At 37.0% G+C, this 18,717-nt stretch overlaps 1 protein-coding gene across 1 annotated transcript in view; it reads left to right on the top strand.

Moving 5' to 3' along the window:
• CA13 (carbonic anhydrase 13) overlaps window positions 1-16,033 on the top strand; it is a 32,826-nt gene extending 16,793 nt beyond the window's left edge. Inside the window, exons 4-7 of the mRNA XM_081265688.1 lie at window positions 3,810-3,905; window positions 5,221-5,283; window positions 5,749-5,904; window positions 15,905-16,033. Of these exons, the coding sequence (XP_081121814.1) occupies window positions 3,810-3,905; window positions 5,221-5,283; window positions 5,749-5,904; window positions 15,905-16,024 (435 nt within the window). The 3' untranslated portion in view covers window positions 16,025-16,033. The remainder of the gene's footprint in view (window positions 1-3,809; window positions 3,906-5,220; window positions 5,284-5,748; window positions 5,905-15,904) is intronic.
• The last annotated feature ends 2,684 nt before the right edge of the window (window positions 16,034-18,717 follow it).

Raw genomic sequence — 18,717 nt, forward strand, 5'->3', positions numbered from 1 at the left:
AGAAGTTTGGGTAAGACCTCAGGTTTGGTGGATGGCAGAAGTAGGCAATAAACAAACCAACAAATTTGGAAAAAAAAAACCCTGATAGGTGGTAAATTCTTTGCCAGTGTTATCATGTGATCTGGTTGAGTAACTGAAGGGTTAGGAAAGGCCTCTTTGAGGTGACACATGAATTGGGACTGAATGACAAGAAAATCATAGGAAAATCTGGAGAGAGGAAATGAGAACAACAGTACAAGGGGTCTAAGGCAGGAACGATGTTGGCATGTTGAAGAAGAGAAAGACACTGGCCTATAGGATTGGAATTAGATGAAGGTATGGGCTGTGTACCAGAAACACAGGCACAGGCCATGTTCATCTGTTGGTGTTGAGCATGATGAGCAGTGTGGAGTTTACCCTTAATGTAGCGGGAGGAAGACAGAGGAAGGTTTTGAGTGGGAGAGTGGCATGTTCTGCTATTTATTTATTTATTTCAGTACCATGGAAAGAACCTAGAAGGCTTTATCGCAAGGCTCCATCCCCAACCCTTTTTATTTCTTGAGACAGTCTCTCTAAATTGCCAGGCTGACCTCGAACTTGTGATCCTCCTACCTTAGTCTCCCATGTCGCTGGGATTACAGGTGTGAACACCACACCTAGCTCTGCTTCGTATTTATAATATGTAACTGCCATGTGGTGGAGAGGTTGTTGTGGGCAAGTGTTGGAGCATGGAGACAAATTAGAAGATTATGGACATAGTTCAAGTGAGCAGTGATAGTAATTTGGGCTGTGGGATGGTGGAGATGCAGACAACTGAGAGATCCATGAAATGTGTGGGTGGTAAAGTCAATGGGACTTGCCTAGGAAAAGGAAGGACACAGAGGTGTCTAGAAATATTCTAAGATTTTGACTTGAGTAACCTGGAGGATGGTTGCACCATTCACTGTGAAGGGCGAGTCCAGTGGGAGCAGTTTCCATAGAGGAATGACCTTTCAATTTTGCACATGTTAAGTTTCAGGTGCCTGTTAGGTATTCTAGGCTCATGTTCATGTGGTCCATGGATACAAACCTGGAGTTTGACAAAGAGGTCGGGGCTGGAGATGGTGGCATTTGGGATTTAGGTTTAAAAGAATTCCTTTGTGTTCTAGAAATAATTCTAAGGTGTTAATTGTCTTTTTTTTTCTAGCACTTTTTATTTAATTTCATGACTATCATTAGTTGTCCCTGGGGGTGCACCCTTGAAGGGGATAGTAGGACCCCCCACCTCTTTCTCTTTTTTGCTTCCTGGTGATGAGGTGAGCAGTTTTGCTCTGACATGTGCTCCCGCCATGGTGCGCTGCCTCATGCAGACCCAAAAGCAAGGGACCAACACATTAGGGACTGGAACCTCCAAAACTGTGAGCTAAAATAAACCTTTTCTCATTATCAGTTGATTATCTCAGGTCAGATAGAAAACTGACTAACAAAATAATATATAATAAGCATAATATATATGTTGTTAAAAGTAAAACTATGATTTCTACGTTCCTGGCAGATTTTTGGAATCATATTTGGCAGGATATTTTACATATCTCTAACAGGCAGTTCTAAAATACTGAAGTTGGATCATATTGTCCTTTAGAAATTATTTTTCAGTGGGGAAGAGTCTTATTCCCATTGTTGCAGTGGCTACCACGCCTTCTTATTATTTAGCTCAAATCACTGCTGCTGTTATTGTTAGTCAGGAATTGTGAGTTTGCTATTTGATTGCTTGAGGGTTTGTTCAAATAAAAATGTTGATACAAGTGACGTCAGTTTCTCTTTGAAGGTATTGCTGCCAGTTAAGCAAGTGTGTGGGTGAGAGGAGGACTTGTTTTATTTATTTAAAAAAATATTTTCTTGCACTAGTTGTCCACCTTTTTACATATAGTTGTTGTTACTTAGTTAGCAGAAGGATGACTACCTACAGGACATATATATCTCAATCTATACACTCATTTTCTATTCAGATGTAGTTGTGACCCTTGGGTGTCATTTCCTACTAAGTGAGCAGATGTATTGGCATGCAGCCATTTTAAACAACTCCAGCATCCTTATCAGCCCCTCCTGGAGAGTGGAATGTCTTTCTCTCATATGAGCCACGTGGATCTTGTTTCCTCCTCCAGTTGTTTCAAGTTTCTGTCCTCCCCCAACTTTCTCAGAGAAACTTGGAACGTACCACCAGAGGCGTCCACCTTTATATTTTCCAAATAGAAATCCCACAATTGTATCTGATCATGTGTGGATGGTGAACTGTTTTATGATTTTATAGCTGACTAGTTATGATAATTCTTATCTAATCCTGCAACCCCTTCATATTACTTGTCTGTAAGATATAGAGGTATAATTGAAGGAAGGGATAAAAATATGCATTGGAACATATTAAGATTTCGACCTAACACCAGCTGAAAGGGGATTTTGGGCATGAAAGCTTGCATAAGCATTTCTTTCCTGATGTGCCAAAGGATTCACCTGGAGTTCTTATCTAGAGGCGGTCCTTCATATCAGGTCCTTGGATAGCATGGACTGGCCTTCACCATTTATGACCATTGCTAAATCTTTTGGGTGTGTCACCTTGCCCTTTGGTTTCTCTCATAGTTTGCCTGTCTCTCAACCAGTACTGATGACTCTTCCGAAATTGGTTTTCTACTTTATTGTTATTCTGGAGTCTCTCCCACTTGCTTGTGTATTTGGGGTAATTCATGGCTTCCTTGGTAGAACATTTAGGTCTCCTTTGGGTTTTGCATAAGTTCACTTCCATGAACTCCCCTTCCTGCTCTTCTTCCCCTTCCTCCCACCACCCAGTAACACCAGCTGCCTTTCGTTTTCATCCTCAAACACTGGTTCCTAGACCCAAAGCTACTTTTTCACCATTAAAACTTGCTCTCATCAAAGGATCTGAACATATGTATATAAAGTAATAAATGCATAAAAATAGGAAAGTGAGGGAATGAATATGTCAATTAGCTTGATTTAGTTATTGCATATTGTATACCTACTTTGAAACATAACATCATTTCCTGTATACATATGTAATTATTATTTGTCCATTAAAAACAATCTAATAATAAAAATGTGTGAATTCTTCTTACAATAGTTTTTCATAAGGACAAAGCTATCAAAAATGTAAAGTTACAGTAATAAAGATCTGACTGGTAATCTTCAAGAGCAACTGTATTGTCCTTGGTAACAGGAATGTCCCTGAAAACCTGCTGTGTAGGAAGTTGACTTCTCCACCCAGCCATCAAGGTTCAGGTTTCCTTGATGGACCCTGTTGTCAGCTGGGATCTGATCTCAGGCAGCTTCATTGCAATCCCATCAGTGGAAGACACAGAGATGCCCCTCAAGTCACTAGGGGCACTGGTTGGAATTTGCTAGAGCTAGAGAGATTTGACAGGATGCTCAGGGCATTGCAAATAGTAACTACACTGTAAACAGCTACTCAGGAGGCTGAGACAGGATGGTCACAAGTTTGGGCAACCTAGTGGGACCCTGTCTCTAAATAAAAAGGGATGGGGATGTAGCTCAGTGGTACAGCACTTGCCTAGTAGGTGTGGGACCCTGGGTTCAATCCCTAGTGTTAGAAAACAAAAAGAGTATACTACAAACTAGTTAAATGATCATATCCTTCATTGCTGTCCTTGAGTTTTTGAATAAGTCAAAAGGAGGATTGTGTCCAAGTTTTTTTGTGAAGGATATATTATATTTATGAGTGTACAGCACCAAAACTCGTGTATCAGTGTTTATTTGCATTTACATTTTTCAGGATGTTTAAAAAAACATTTGACCTGTGTTGTGTCTCCCCCTTTCAGCTCCATGTTGTCCACTGGAATTCAGACAAATACCCCAGCTTTGTTGAGGCAGCTCACGAGCCAGATGGACTAGCTGTCCTGGGAGTATTTTTACAGGTGAGAATCCACTGATTTCATTTTTAAAAATAAGCTATGTTGGATAAAGAGCTTCAGTCATGGAGTGTACATTCAGCTGTTTTTTTCATAGTAGGCCTGTTCTAGTTCTAGTATTTTCCTTTGGAAGTGAATGCTAAGAAATTAAATATTAATGTAGGAGCATTGTCTTGTGATTCTTTTGATTGTCCATTTATAATTTTCATGTGAGTAGCAACAGCAGTATTAAGAAGAAGAAGAATAGCAGCAGAAATAGCAACTGAGACCCTTCAAGGAAGACCTTTATTCTAGGATCTTCCTGATTCCTGATTTCAGTATTTAGAGATATAGGACAGAAAAAAGTTCAAGCCCGTGATTTTTGAAGCACTTTTTTTTTGACACAATGACATGTTGTCTTAAACCAACTGAACAACTTTTAAAGATGTTTGGTTGTATTTCCCTTTGTCTAACCTTTCCATAGGGACAGGTGATCACTGTTATCCTCAAACTTGGGGTGGCGTGGGCCCCTCAACTCCACTGCTACCACTGTCTTGTAGATTGAGCGGTTTTGCCACATTCTCTGAGTGATGTTGTAACTCATGAAACTGGGATTGGGGGCTGGACATGAGGCAGAGGTGGGAAGTGCCACAGATAGTGGTAGGTTCTTATTTTTGGCCACCAAGAATGAGTAGTGGCAACAGGATCCAGGTGGGGAAAAGAATGCAATTTAATCCTGAAGGGTTTAAAACCTTTGGGTAGAGTCAGAACACCCATAATAATAAAAATATTTGTATTTATGTATTTATGATGCCTTTGCTTCTGAGGACCTCAAGTCATTTTTAGGACCTTGATTTGGGACCTCAAGTCATTTTTAGGCTAGATGTGAGAGATGTTTTTTGTCTAATACAAAAGTATACCATAATCAGTTTGGATTGAAGGTATACAAAAGTATACCATAGTCAGTTTGGATTGAAGGTCTGAATATCACATTTGGGTTAATAGTGCAGGTGTTTTAAGAGTTTCCTAAGAACGGTTTCTCTTAAGTTAATCTATGTGGCAAACATTCATTAGGGGAAGGGGAGGGGGTAAGAGGAGTGTTGCTACCAGTTTTGAAACCAAAGTGAAAAGTTCAGTATAGGAACCCTGTAATACAATATTATCATTCAGATTCTTCTGGCATGATAAGGCTATCAGAAGAGAACTTTTATTCTAGAACAATCACTGTATCTTCTGTGCTGGTGTAGATTTTCAGAAATTAATTTAAAAACAGTTGATTGAAATGGAAAGATCAGACTTTATTTGCTACTGTAACCATTTCTCTTAAAATTCGTATTTTTAGATTGGTGAACACAATTCCCAACTGCAAAAGATTACTGACATTTTGGATTCCATTAAAGAAAAGGTGAAATGAATTACTCGGTAGTTATGATCTTTATTTCTCTTATCTTTCTTCAAAGACTTAAACCTTGGACAGAGTATATGCTGCCTGTTTTGAAGCAAGTTTGCAACATTCTTGACTAAGCAACCAGAAGTAACTTAGTATCACTTATCTTTTGAAAATAACCAAGGGTCTTACATTATCTAAGATAATCACTAATAAATCATACAAAGTTACTTTCTGGTATTATAGTTTTACAAAATACATCTTGATTTGTGAAATATTTTAAAGACCACTTATATAAAAATAAATCTTGTGCTTCTGAAATAAATCTATATGATGTGTTATTTAAGATGAAGCAGTTTTTTTTTAAGATACTAAAGATAGATTCTGAATAACTCCATAGTATTTCATTGGATATGTGCATGTATGTGCGCGTGTGTGTAAAGCTCTTCCATAGTAATTTGTGGGAATTCTCTGTTTGTCCAGGGCAAACAAACTCGATTCACAAATTTTGACCCATTATCTCTGCTTCCACCCTCCTGGGACTACTGGACATACCCTGGTTCTCTGACTGTTCCACCTCTTCTTGAGAGTGTCACATGGATTGTTTTAAAACAACCCATAAATATCAGCTCTCAACAGGTATGTAGCTTCTTTCATGTTGATTCACTCAGGAAATTGACCTGCTGTATCTGAGTTTAAAAATCCTGTTCATCGTTTCTGCCACATCATTAAGCTTGTGTTTTCTCTTCATTAATTAGATGGGTGGTTGAACTAGATGAGATTTGTGTTCTTTTCCCTTTTTTGTGGGGGTAGGTGGGGTGCATTTACTGGGGATTGAACTCAGGGCATTTGACTACTGAGCCACATCTTCAGTCCTATTCTGTATTTTATTTAGAGACAGGATTTCGCTGAGTTGCTTAGGGCCTTGCTTTTGCTGAGGCTGGCTTTGAACTCGAGATCCTCCTGCCTCAGCCTCCTGAGCAGCTGGGATTACAGATGTGTACCACTGTGCCCAGCTTGTCACCCTTTCTTATTTGATCTTCTGTGATTTGATGATCTCTTTCAAATCTCTTAAAAATGTAAGGCACATAAAGAAGCCCATAAGAGTAAAGCATTGTCTCAAATGCTAGCTTTTCTTTTGTTTGCTTTGAGACATGAACAGACTGGGATACAAACAGGAAAATCAGGAGAGAGGCCACATAGAAGGTGACATTCTCATTTCTGATCTCAGTCCTTACACTGCTGCTTCCACAGATTTCAGAGTAAACACTGAGAAGTGGCATCATATGCTTAGAAATGTGTGCCTGCTAAGTTTAAGAAGTGGTCTTATGGTACACTTGAGAATTCAAGAGGGACAGCTATAGCTCATACTACTTATGGTGCTTACCCAGCAAGTGTGAGTCTTTGGGTTCAATCCTTAGAACTAGGAAAAAAAAAAAAGAAAGAAAAGTTGGTTTTGATTTTTGTTAACAAAACTTTTGTAGGGCTACCTGAGGGGCTTCTAAGCATTTGCTAAGAAACTGGGTTGGCCACCTATGGCCTTCCTGTGAAGACATTTACTCATTTTTCTTTAATTAATTAGTTATTTGCAATGCTGGGGATCAAACCCAGGACCTTGGGCATGTTAGGTAAGCACTTGACTGCTGAGTTATGGCTCCATCCCTTCATCTTTCTATTAAATGCTTACTGGCACCCACATAAGGCCAAGCATTCTTCCAGACTCTGGATGTCATTAGTGCCCAGAAACCACTTAAACTTTAACAGTTTACTGACATATATTCTGGGATGTGGTCTCTTTAGTGGGTTTTTAGTTTTGTTGTCTTTTTTGAATTAGGTTCTACAGTATCTTAGTAGGAATATAATTTATTTTATTTTTGCAGCTAATTAAATACTTCTTCCTGTTCCTGACTTGCTCTCCTACCTAGCTGTTTATTCCCACAGCCACCCCCATCAGACTAGAACTGGTTCACCTTCACCAGATTCTTTTTAAGCAGCATTTCCCCTTGGGAACACATCTAACTTCCTGTTGGGTATTCTTCCTCATTGACCTCATCTTTAGGATTACAGACAAATAATACCTTGGTGTATACATGTTAAAACATTTTATTGCAGTCTGGATAGACTCCAGACCTTGACTGATATGAAAATTCCTGTGAAATTTTTTCATCATTGTATCATGAGAAAAGTGACCTGCTGCTGATTTACTGCCTCATTAAAGGGGTTTGTTTCTCTCCCTTGACATGCTAAACTGCTTACTTTCACATTCCTTTATTAAATTTAAACAATTTAATAATAAGAGTTAATTATAACATCAAGTTATCGAAAACAAAGAGGCTCATATTTTCCTTTATATTTCAAGGCTGTCTCTATTTCTTAAAAACACTTGGAAAATACTTTTTTTGGTTGTTTCTTGCTTCTATTTTTTTCAACACACTAGTGATTTCGAAGAGAATATATCATAATATATAATTCCTTAGAAAGAATAAACTTAAACTTAGTAAAAACAACTCCCTGCAAGTTTAAAAATTATAACCACATGGCTATGGATTCATGACTGTCTCATTTGAGGCTTATTGAATTAATATTATTGATGTGGTTTTTATGCAAGAGAGTATATTAAAAATAGCTTCATTTTAGAGCTCTAATGTAATGGGTAGTACACTTTGAAAAATTAACTTACATTGACTATAGCAGGAGCACTTTCATGAGTTTTGATTTTTAACCAGAATGAGAAATTGTTTGGCTATAATTCCAGTTATTATATTGATAATATTATGATGGTTTTAAGAGCTAAAGAATGAAGCTAAAGATATTTAAAACATCCAATCCAGTTCTAAATATGAGAAAAAGCATTAAACAAAGCTCAACCGAGGAAAATTCTATAAATATTTAATTAGGACTCTTCAAGGTCATCAAAAGCAAGATAAGTCTGAGAAACTCACAATCAAGGGATGCCTTCAGAGAGGGGGTGACTGAATATAATGTTTCCTACATAGGATTCTGAAACAGAAAGGCATTAGATCAAAACAAAGAACACCTGAGTAAGGGAAGGCCATTAGATAACATATATTTAATATTGCTCATTAATTATGGAGAAAGTACCACACTAATATAAAATGTGAATAATAGGGGAAATTCAGTGTGAGGTACGTCAGAAATATTAGTAATAGCTTGCAGTAATTTTTATAAATGTAAGATTGTCCTGAAACAGTTTATTTTAAAAATGGAAAACATGCAGTTTGGTAAAATTATTTAGTTTTTTTTTAGCTCTTTTACATAAATTAAGTTGAAAAATCTTATATCACTGAGTTATCAATTTCCAAAAGATAATTTTTAATCTCAATTTTGGCAGCTTTTTCTTTTTAAAGTCACTGGGAAATATTGCCTTTATTCATTTTTCCAATTCTGTCATGCAATGTCACTAGCTGTGAAGAATAAATCCTCTTAAGTTGATACCAGATTTTTTTTTCCCTAGGATTTTCTAATGCTATTTCTTAGCAAGTCACTGTTTGACCTAAAGGGAAAATAAGATATTTTTTATTTTCTTTTTCTTGATTCCAATCCATTTTTCTTCCTCAGAGTCGCCCAGTGAGCACTAAACTCTTGATTTAACTGCCATGCCAGTGAGCAGATATACCGTTTTCTAATACTTTTAATAGCAGATCTGTCATTTTCTTTGGAAGGCTGACTTTTATTGCCAAATCTCTTTGAGTTCACCTAAATCATCTGAATTGATATACTCAGCTGCTCAAATTCAGTGTGCAGAATACTCCTTTAAAAATCCCTTTTTAAGTTATGACATTATCTGTACATTAAGGAACTCACAAATTTTTTAAGTGTGTGGTTGCTGATTTTAGTGATCGTATGCAACCATGCAACAACTACCACAATCAAGAGAGAATAGCTGTCTTGTTTTCATAGCCTCAAGCAACCACTGGCATGCTATCACTAGAATTTTTGCATTTTCTAGAATTTTGTTTAAATGAATCATATAGCAAATAGATTTTTGTGTTTGATTTCTTTTACTTAGCATAATATTTAAGTTTCACCCATTTCTTTTATTTATTTATTTATTTGGTACTAGGGATCAAACTCAGGGGCACTCGACAACTGAGATACATCCCCAGCCCTATTTTGTATTTTATTTAGAGACAGAATCTAAAAAACAATGAGTTGCTTAGCACCTTGATTTTTGCTGAGGCTGGCTTTGAACTTATGATCCTCCTGTCTCAGCCTCCTAAGCAGCTGGGATTATAGGCTTGCGCCACTGTATCCAGCCATTTCTTTTATTTTTATTGCCTATTTATATTCCATGGTATGGTTATACCACATTAAAAAATCTATTCAGTAATTGAGATGTTTAAGTTGTTTCTAGTTTATGGCTATTATGTGAGTAATATTTTGATATTAAGAGCAATTCACATACACACTTGTGTGGACACTTTTTCTATGGCTTGGGTCAGTACCTAGGACTAGAGTCATTAGGTCATGCATGTTTGATTGTACTGCCATCTTGCTTCCTAAGTGGTGTGCCACCTTGCATTCCCATCAGCAATTTACAAGATTTCTAGTTGCTCCATATCTCTGTTAGCTTTTGGTATTGTCAGTTTTTCTAAATGACCTATTCTAGTGGGTATATGTGACCGTAAATGTCTAGTGATTTTTTCATGACCATGCATGTGTTTTCTTTTGTGAAATATTAGTTCAGATTCTTTGCATATTTTTAAATTGGGTTGTTCATCTTCTCACTATAGAGTTGTAAAAGTTTTTTTTAAATATAGTTTAGATAAAAATTCTTTCTCAAATGCATGTTTTTAATTGGTGCATTATAATGATACATAATAGTGGGATTCATTATGCTGTGTTTATACACACACATAGCATAATGTGATCAATTTTATTCCCTAGTACCTTACTTTTCTTCCCCTCTTCTCTGTACCTGATCTACTTGCTCTACTCCACTGATATCTCTTGTATTATTATTATTTCATTTAGTTCATTATAATTATATATATGCAGGATTCTCTGTGGTATATTCATACTTAAATGCATGTTTTGCCTAACTTTTCTCCCAGTGTGTGACTGCCTGCCTTTTGTTTCTGTTAATAATGTCTTTTGAAGAGCAAAAGTTCTTAATCTTGATTATATATATTTTATCAATTTATCTTTTGAAATTTGCACTTTTTTTTTACTATTTAAGAATCTTTATTCAACAATAAGCTACAGTTTTTTTTTTCTACTAGTTTAAGTAGTAGTTTTAGCTCTTACATTTTCCTTTGATTCCCCCCGCCCTTTTTGGTTGTTTTTGAGTTTGTTTTTGTGTATGATATCCCCATTTATTCTTTCTTTCTGATACTATAATTACACAAATATTAGACCTTTTAATATCATCTGGTAGGTTCCTGAGACATTGTTTTTCAAAAAAAATTCTAAAAATCTCTGCTTTTCATCATAAATATTTTCTATTGATGTATATTCAAGTTCATTTGCTTTTTATTTCTCTGTCATGTCAATTTGGCTGTTAAGTCCCTCCAGCTGTTATCTTTTAGTTCTAAAAGTTCTATTTGGTCAGGCATGACGGCATGTGCCTGTAGTCTTAGTACCTGGGAGACTCAGTGGGAGGATCAGTGGAGCCCACGAGCTTGATACTAGGCAACATAGTGAGACTATCTTAAAAATAAAATAAATTTCTACTTGGTTCTCTTTGATTGTTTTTATTTCTTTACTAAGACTTCTTATTACCCTGCTGAGATTTCTCATGAATTAAAAAGATGCTTTAACTTGATCTAACCCTCAGGTAGTTATAATAGCCACTTTAAAATCCTTCAGTTCCAACATTGGGTTAATCTTGAGTTGGATTTTGTTGATTTTTATTTCATTGTGTTTTTTTTCCATTTTCTTAATTCTTCATATGCTGAGTAATTTTTATGTATTCTAGATGATATGAACATTAAATTGTAAAGGTTCTGGATTTGGTTATTTTTCTCTGATAAGTATTGCTTCTTTTGTTTCAGCAGACAGTTTTGTTGGCTGAACTAGAAGTACAAATCTTTTTCTTGCATTGTAGCTCTGGTCTCAGTTCAGCTGGTCTGCTTAGAATCTGTTCAGTGTATGCATGTATCCTGGATCAGTCAGATATGTGGTTAGAGAGTTCAAGGATCCTCTCTCTGGATCTCTCCTTGCAAGAGAGGTGTTCCCCACTGTGGCTGTGTGTACGTGGCAGTCTGCACTCAGCTCCAGGCTAAAAGCTGGAGAGACCAGAATTTACCTGCAGAGCTCTCCTCTTCCACCTTCAAGCCACTCAAATCCCTGTTCACTGTGCAGTACCTGCAGTTAATGCTTTTTGCATTATGTCTTAGTTTATAGTTGTTTTCTATTAGGGATACTGTGTGCAAGATCTCAGTCTGAATAGCTAGAAGCAAAACCCAAATGTGCTTTTTAAATAGTAAAATTTGTGTTTTACAACTAATGATAATCAATGATCTAGGAATATTTTCCTTTACTTCTGCATTGCTATACTACATGGAAGATGAGAAAATAATTCAGTCACTTTGACATTAATTTTGAGCTCATTTATAAAACAGTATAACATCAGCTTGAAATTAAAGTTCAAAATTGTGGAGGACTGTACAAGTGAATGGTAAAATTGTTCACTAGTTGCCAGATCTTTACAAGGAATGATACAAGAGATAAAAAGATGTATAAAAAGTGGCCTTTGCCCTAGGGAATTTGAAATTCAATAGAGAGCATAATATAGATACACAAAAACCATAACACAGTGGGCTATGCTTGGTGCCATAAGACCAACACAAAAAGTAATGGAAGTTTAGAAGATTAGAGACTATTTTCCAGTGGAGAAATCAGGAAAGATTTCATGGCAAAGTGATATTGAGATGGTTAAAAGATTAAAAGATGAGAACTGGTTGCAGGTTATCAAGGAAAGGAGGGAATTTCAAGAAGGAAATAAAAAATAAGGTCAAGAAGGGGAAGAGCAGAAAATATGTTGGCAGTTTTGTACCTGTGATGCTCAAAGTTTAGTGTATCCAAGATCCACTTAGGGCAGCTTAGCAAAATGTGGAACTTGGGCCTTATTAGAAATTCTAATTTGGAGGTCGGAAGTAAGATACAGGAATCTGAATTCTTAGTAATCACCCCCAAGTCTGTTCATTCAGATGTCTGGGATCATCCTTCACAAACTGGCTTAGAGCGGTATCTGCATGTGAAAGTGCCAGGTAGATCTAGAAAAATTGATTGAAAGTGGGTGGTCCAGGGCTGGGAATGTGCCTCAAGCGGTAGCGCGCTCGCCTGGCATGCCTGTAGCCCGGGTTCGATCCTCAGCACCACATACAAACAAAGATGTTGTGCCCGCCGAAAACTAAAAAAAAATAAATATTAAAAAAATTCTCTCTAAAAAAATTCTCTCTCACTCTCTCTATCACACTCTCTATTAAAAAAAAAAAAAAAGTGGGTGGTCCAAGGCTCAGAAACCATGCTGATAGCACCTATTAAAATGCTAGAAATGTCACATACGTGAGGGATGTATTTTGATATGTTTATACTGAAATGATGTGATGTTTGGAGTTTACTTCAAAGGAGTCCAGTTTGGGCAGGGTAGGGCATGGAGAGAGAATGGGTGGGAACATGGATGGAAAAATTGGGTGTGTGTTGATAGTTGAAGCTGGGTGATAGATTTTTGGCAGTTTATTTGCTATTTTTTTCTGCCTTTGTATATGCTCGTTTCCACAATACAGAGTAAATAAGAAGATATTAGGGGGAAATGGGAAAAATAGTTAAAAATGAAATCTACTTCTATGGTCATTTCATGGCTTATTTGCCAGACGATTTATTGTAATGCTCTCAAGCTCCTTGTCTATAAAACAGGATAATAGTAGATTATTGATAGGGTTGTTTTGGAGATTTAATGAGTTTAATGTAATGCAAAGCTGTGCCCAGATCACCATGTTCCATAGGAGAGCTTATTTTCATTGTTACTCTACTTTGGCAGGCAACGGTGTTCTGTTACGCGTGGCTGAGCATGCATGTAAGATAGAATTATTTACAGAACCTTTGAAAAAGAGTATTTCATCTTACTGGGATTGCTACATAAGAAAACTGGAATTTTAGTTTTAGAGCCAAGTAAACCAACAAAACAGGTCACACCTACCTCAGCCTCAAGGTGGAATTAGTGACACTCCTTGCCAGGAACGTGTAGATGCTGAGTCAGCCTTAGTGACAGCAGAGCAGGTTTTCTGCCTGAATGAGCCTGTGGCTACATGAGAGGATGAGACTGGTAAAGGCCAGCCAGGGGAGGACACAGGACCCCAAAGAAGCAAATGTGAGCAGGGGTTGGCAGGTACAGGTCCTATCTGGCTGATCAAGGGATTGGGAGAGTCCTACAAGGAAGAGATTTGATAAGACATCAGGACAGGTTTGGGGACTTCTGCCAAAGTGAGCAGGTTGGAAAGATCTAGAGTAAGATTCAGTTCTGAACTAATGAGGCTAAAGTGCTGCAGAGGTAGTGAGCCAGAGGAGTTGAATGGCCTGTGTGTTTAAATAGAGCCAAGGTATTCAGAGGAATCAGTAGTATCACCTGGGAGGCAGGTTGTGCTATGTGAGGCTCCTCCACCAGCACCCTGAGGTGGGACTCTGCATGTTTCCACAGCCACTTGGAATGGCCCCTCCACATGGACCTGATTGTCATGATCTGCAGAAGGCTGGGTGTCTTCCCAGGAATGAGATCTCATTGGCCTCTGCTACTTGACCTCGCCAGACATTCTCTTAAGTTCCATCTAGTTTTAGCTGTAATGACCTGGTCTAATGAAATTATGAGTAATAGTAAGCTGTAGCTATGCGTTTCATCCTTCCCGTATCTGGGCTCTTTGAGACACAGGATATCACTTGTGAAAATCCAGAGTTGTTTGTATACGATGGATGATCCTGTGCTCCATAGAGAGTGGTTATAAACTATTACTGTTTATTACGAATAGCCCTTTCCTTCTGCCTCCCATCAGGTTAATACTGGATGTGAAATATTTTAGGCCTCAGGTAAATGAAGATGATGGAAACCCAGTTGATGTGTCTTAGTCCAAATTTTCTTGATTCTGAGATTAGATAACTAAAGAAGTTTAGAGAATGGAGGCTCTCATTCCTAGTTGTTTACTAAGTTGTCCTCATCAAAACTGTTTTAGTCAGCTTTTTTGCTCTTGTGACCAAAAGACCTGACAGGAACAATGTTAGAGGAGAAAAAGTTTATTTTGGGGCTCACGGTTTCAGAGGTCTCAGTCCGTAGATAGCAGGCCCCATTCCTGGAGGTTCATGGTAAGGCAGAACATCATGGTGGAGGAGTGTGGTGGAGGAAAGCAACTCAAAACATGATGATCAGGAAACAGAGAGAGAGAGAACTCTTCTCACCACGACAAAATATATACCCCAAAGATACACCCCCAATGACCCACTCCTCTAGCCACACCCTACTTGCCTACAGTTACCACTCAGTTAATCCTGATCAGGGGATTAATTCACTGATTAGGTTAAAGCGCTCTGACCCAATTAGTTCCCCTCTAAACCTTCTTACATTGTCTCAATCATGAGTTTTGAGGGACACTTCAAATCTAAGCCATAACAACAACAACAACAACAACAATAACAAAACAAATACCCAAAACTTGTGTTTGACAATATAATTTTGATTAACATTTTTGAGAAGCTAGAATTATTCAAGTAATTTATCCAATCTTTATTTTACTACTGTAGGCCTGTGTTAAATTTAAAAAAGACATTTTTTTTTCTTTTTTTTTTTTTTTAGTTGTAGATAGACACAACACTTTTATTTTATTTATTTATTTTTATGTGGTGCTGACACTCAAATCTAGTGCCTCACATGTGCTAGGCAAGAGCTCCACCACTGAGCTACAGCCCCAGCCCCAAATTTGAATATATAATATTAAACCACCAAAAAAATGTTAGAATTCTACAAAACATACTTACTACAGAGCAACAAACTTATAATAGAATTTTGCAGTGGTTACAAATACTCATGTAAGTTTATTGATTTGCAAAAATGCAAATGGGTATATGCCTAGGGTATATATTAAATGGAAAAATGAGGTTTCAAAATGACATTATAGTTGAGCCTATTTTGTAATAAAGTGTGTGTGTGTGTGTGTGTGTGTGTATGTGTAGGTAGGAAAAATACTCTAATTTCTAGATGCATATTCTTTAAACCACGTTTTAAATGACATTTCCTCTTATTACTTTAATCGTTTTTAAAAAAATATTTTTTAGTTGTAGATGGACACAATGCCTTTATTTATTTATCTTTATGTGGTGCTGAGGATTGAACCCAGTGCCTCACACATGCTAGGTGAGTGCTCTACCATTAGCCACAATCCCAGCCCTATTACTTTTATCTTGAAATAAAGAATTCATGTGTACTTAATTTCAGAACACAGGTTTTTGCAGTGAAGAGAATTTGATGGAAACATTTTTTATAACATTTATGTCACAACTTGGCAAATTCTCATTGTAATATTTTTGGTTCCTGGTAGAGGAAAGGTTATGTTCTTGAGTTGGCTATACATTTTGTTGGCATTGGTGTGACTTTCCATGCTGAAATTAATGCTTATCTTTTCTTCAACAGTTGGCTAAATTCCGCAGCCTCCTGTGTACAGCAGAGGGTGAAGCAGCGGCATTTTTGTTGAGTAATCACCGTCCACCCCAACCTCTGAAGGGCCGCAAAGTGAGAGCCTCTTTCTGTTAGCAGTGGTCTCCAGTGGACATCCCTAAACGTGACTGCAGAGAGACAGCAAACAAAACAAAACACAAAAATCCCCACTAACACTTGAAAGAAGTTAGAATTTTAATCTGCGAGTACCATTTTATGATCAGTGTTAACACCATGAGGAAAGCCAGATCTCTTTAGTTAAACCGACTTAGCTCATCTGCTCCGGATTTGCATACAGGGATGAAGCAATAAACTTGGTCTGATGTTGTTAAAACCCCTGAAGTACAAAACAAAAACATGGCTGGCCTCACAAACGTCAGAATGTACTGAAGATCCTACCTTGCCGGAGACTGACTCATTTCAGCATGTCTCTCTGTGAAGTTTAATGACAAATTTCTATCACTTCCAGAATGATAGGATTGTGATGTCTTTTTCTAAACAAGTAATTCTTAATGTTTTGATAGTGTGTTTATCAAAAGTCGGTATTTCCTTTTAAAGTGAATATTTGCTATGGTTGTGTTGCTGAATCTAGTGTGATACTTTTAATAAAATGTAAGATATGAGGGTCCTGGGGGTGAGATATAGCTACTCAATTTGTCTACTTTTGTACTCAATGTGTTTACATCTCAGAGCAAAAAAATAACTGTATGATTTTGGTAAGGGATTCCCTAGGATATAAAATAGCTATTTACACTTTAATCAATTATGCGTATATCATCACTAGGTAATGTTAATAATGAGTCAGCTAAAATTGACAAGATGAAGTGTCTGCCAGTTTCTGGCCTTACTGTGGTTTGAAATGAACAGATTACACAATAGCAGTACAGGCAGAGCTGCTCACGAGCATGATGAACAGGTTACCTGCTTTGCCCTGTTTTGATGATAGAGCAATCCTTTGTGGGTCATTTTTAGTATCAAGTAGTGAAAAAATTACTTGCATCTCATATAAATACCCCATTGGTCCATAAAACCTTCAGCCCATTTCCATGGCAAAACCCATTTCCTCGTTTATACACACCCCTTAGCCTATTAAGTAATTTTGTAAGATGGCACTTGATGTTAATTTTTACCTCCTATTTCTTGTTTATTTTGGTTGCTTTTGTTGGGGAGAATGAGGGCAGAGTTCCTTTTGCCCTTTCTGTTATGGAGTGACACCAAGCATTAACTTAATAGCCACATTTAAGACTTGAACAGTAGTAGTTCAAGTAGTTATCTTCTGAGAGAAGTTTACCTGGATGTCTTTGACTTGGTGATTTGTTTTTGGACTCTCTCTTTCTGTGAATGTGGATTTTATTAATTCAAATTATTGTTATATTCTCATTAATAGAACAAATGGGTATCAGTAAATTGTGTTCCAGTGATGTCTCCTGGTGCACAAGATGAGCTCCTGAAGATTAAGGCTGACTGTCTCTAGCTTGAGGCTTTGTGAATTAATATGCAGTAAATATTTAATGAATGAATGTTTAAAATTTTTTCACTATCTTCATGATTATCTCTCTGCTTGATATCAAATGCACTATAAATTAATCTAACAAGTAAAATATGTTTAATATCTTTAAAATGGTTTCTGAAAGGAATAATTTATTAAACCTGATTTGTATAACCAGAAGTTCTAATGGTTTTAAAAGTACCAGTGTTGGATGGGAAGGCGTTTCTTTAGTTTGGAGAGACATGTTGTGAAGCATCCTAGTGAGGGAAAGAAGCTTAGAATGTAAGTTGCTGTATCTAGATGGTGTTTAGGATGGGGATTGTGATTACTGTGTGTGAGAGTTACCACTTTGTAATTTACCACTTTGTAATTTTCTGCTGCAGTATTACATCAGTTCTATGCCACAGGTTGCCCCTTAGTAGGCTAAAAAAGTCCGCACCATACTGATCTCCTTGAAGATTTTCTGCTTATTTATGTATCTCTTAGGGACAAAAGGCTTAAGTGTGTTTTAAAATTACTATTTTATTTCCTTTACAAAAGTTAGAGTTTTAAATGTTAGTATAGATATCTGATGTTTGCTAAGCATTTTGTGTTATAATTTAAATTGGATTTAACTGCAATAAAGAAAATGAAAAAACTTTCAACTGTATGAGGGCTATATATATGCAATACATAGAATCAAATTATAGTTTTGCCTAGAAACATTGCAAACACAGTGCCAAAAACACATTTACCCCCTCAACTGTTTTAATGTAAGTTGTGTCCTGATTTCTCACCATCTTGTGCGCTATAGTGTGTATTCATTTCCTTTGAGCTGGAACAAAGACACAGTCCTACATATCCACAATAAAGCTAAAAGAGACATGAGATTCACATTGTTCCATTATTGTCCACCCAATCCACTAGAGAATGATTTGTTCATTAGTTGTTGTGTTTCCTTCAGTCAGGAGCTGTTCTGCAGTCTTGGTTTTCTGATCTTGACAGTTTTGAAGATTATGAGCCAGCTGTTTTATAGAATTTCCTTTAATTTGGGCTTCCTAGTATTTTCTTAGATTAGATTCAGCCTGTGTATTGTGGGCAGGAATATCACAAGAGGTGCTGTGTTCCCATTGCATTCTGCCAGGTAGTCAATTTTGATTTGTCCTATTATAGAGTACCATTCACTTTTGTCACTTGGTTATGACTCTGTCTGCTAGCCTTCTTCATTTTAAAGTGATTATCCTTTGTAGTTAACAAATATTTGTGTCTAGGAGGGATTTTTTCAATACTGTATATATCCAGTTCCTCATTAAACCTCCTA

The sequence above is a fragment of the Spermophilus citellus genome (genome assembly GCF_964194105.1).
Source record: "Spermophilus citellus genome assembly, chromosome: 14".
In the NCBI taxonomy this organism is placed as follows: domain Eukaryota; kingdom Metazoa; phylum Chordata; class Mammalia; order Rodentia; family Sciuridae; genus Spermophilus; species Spermophilus citellus.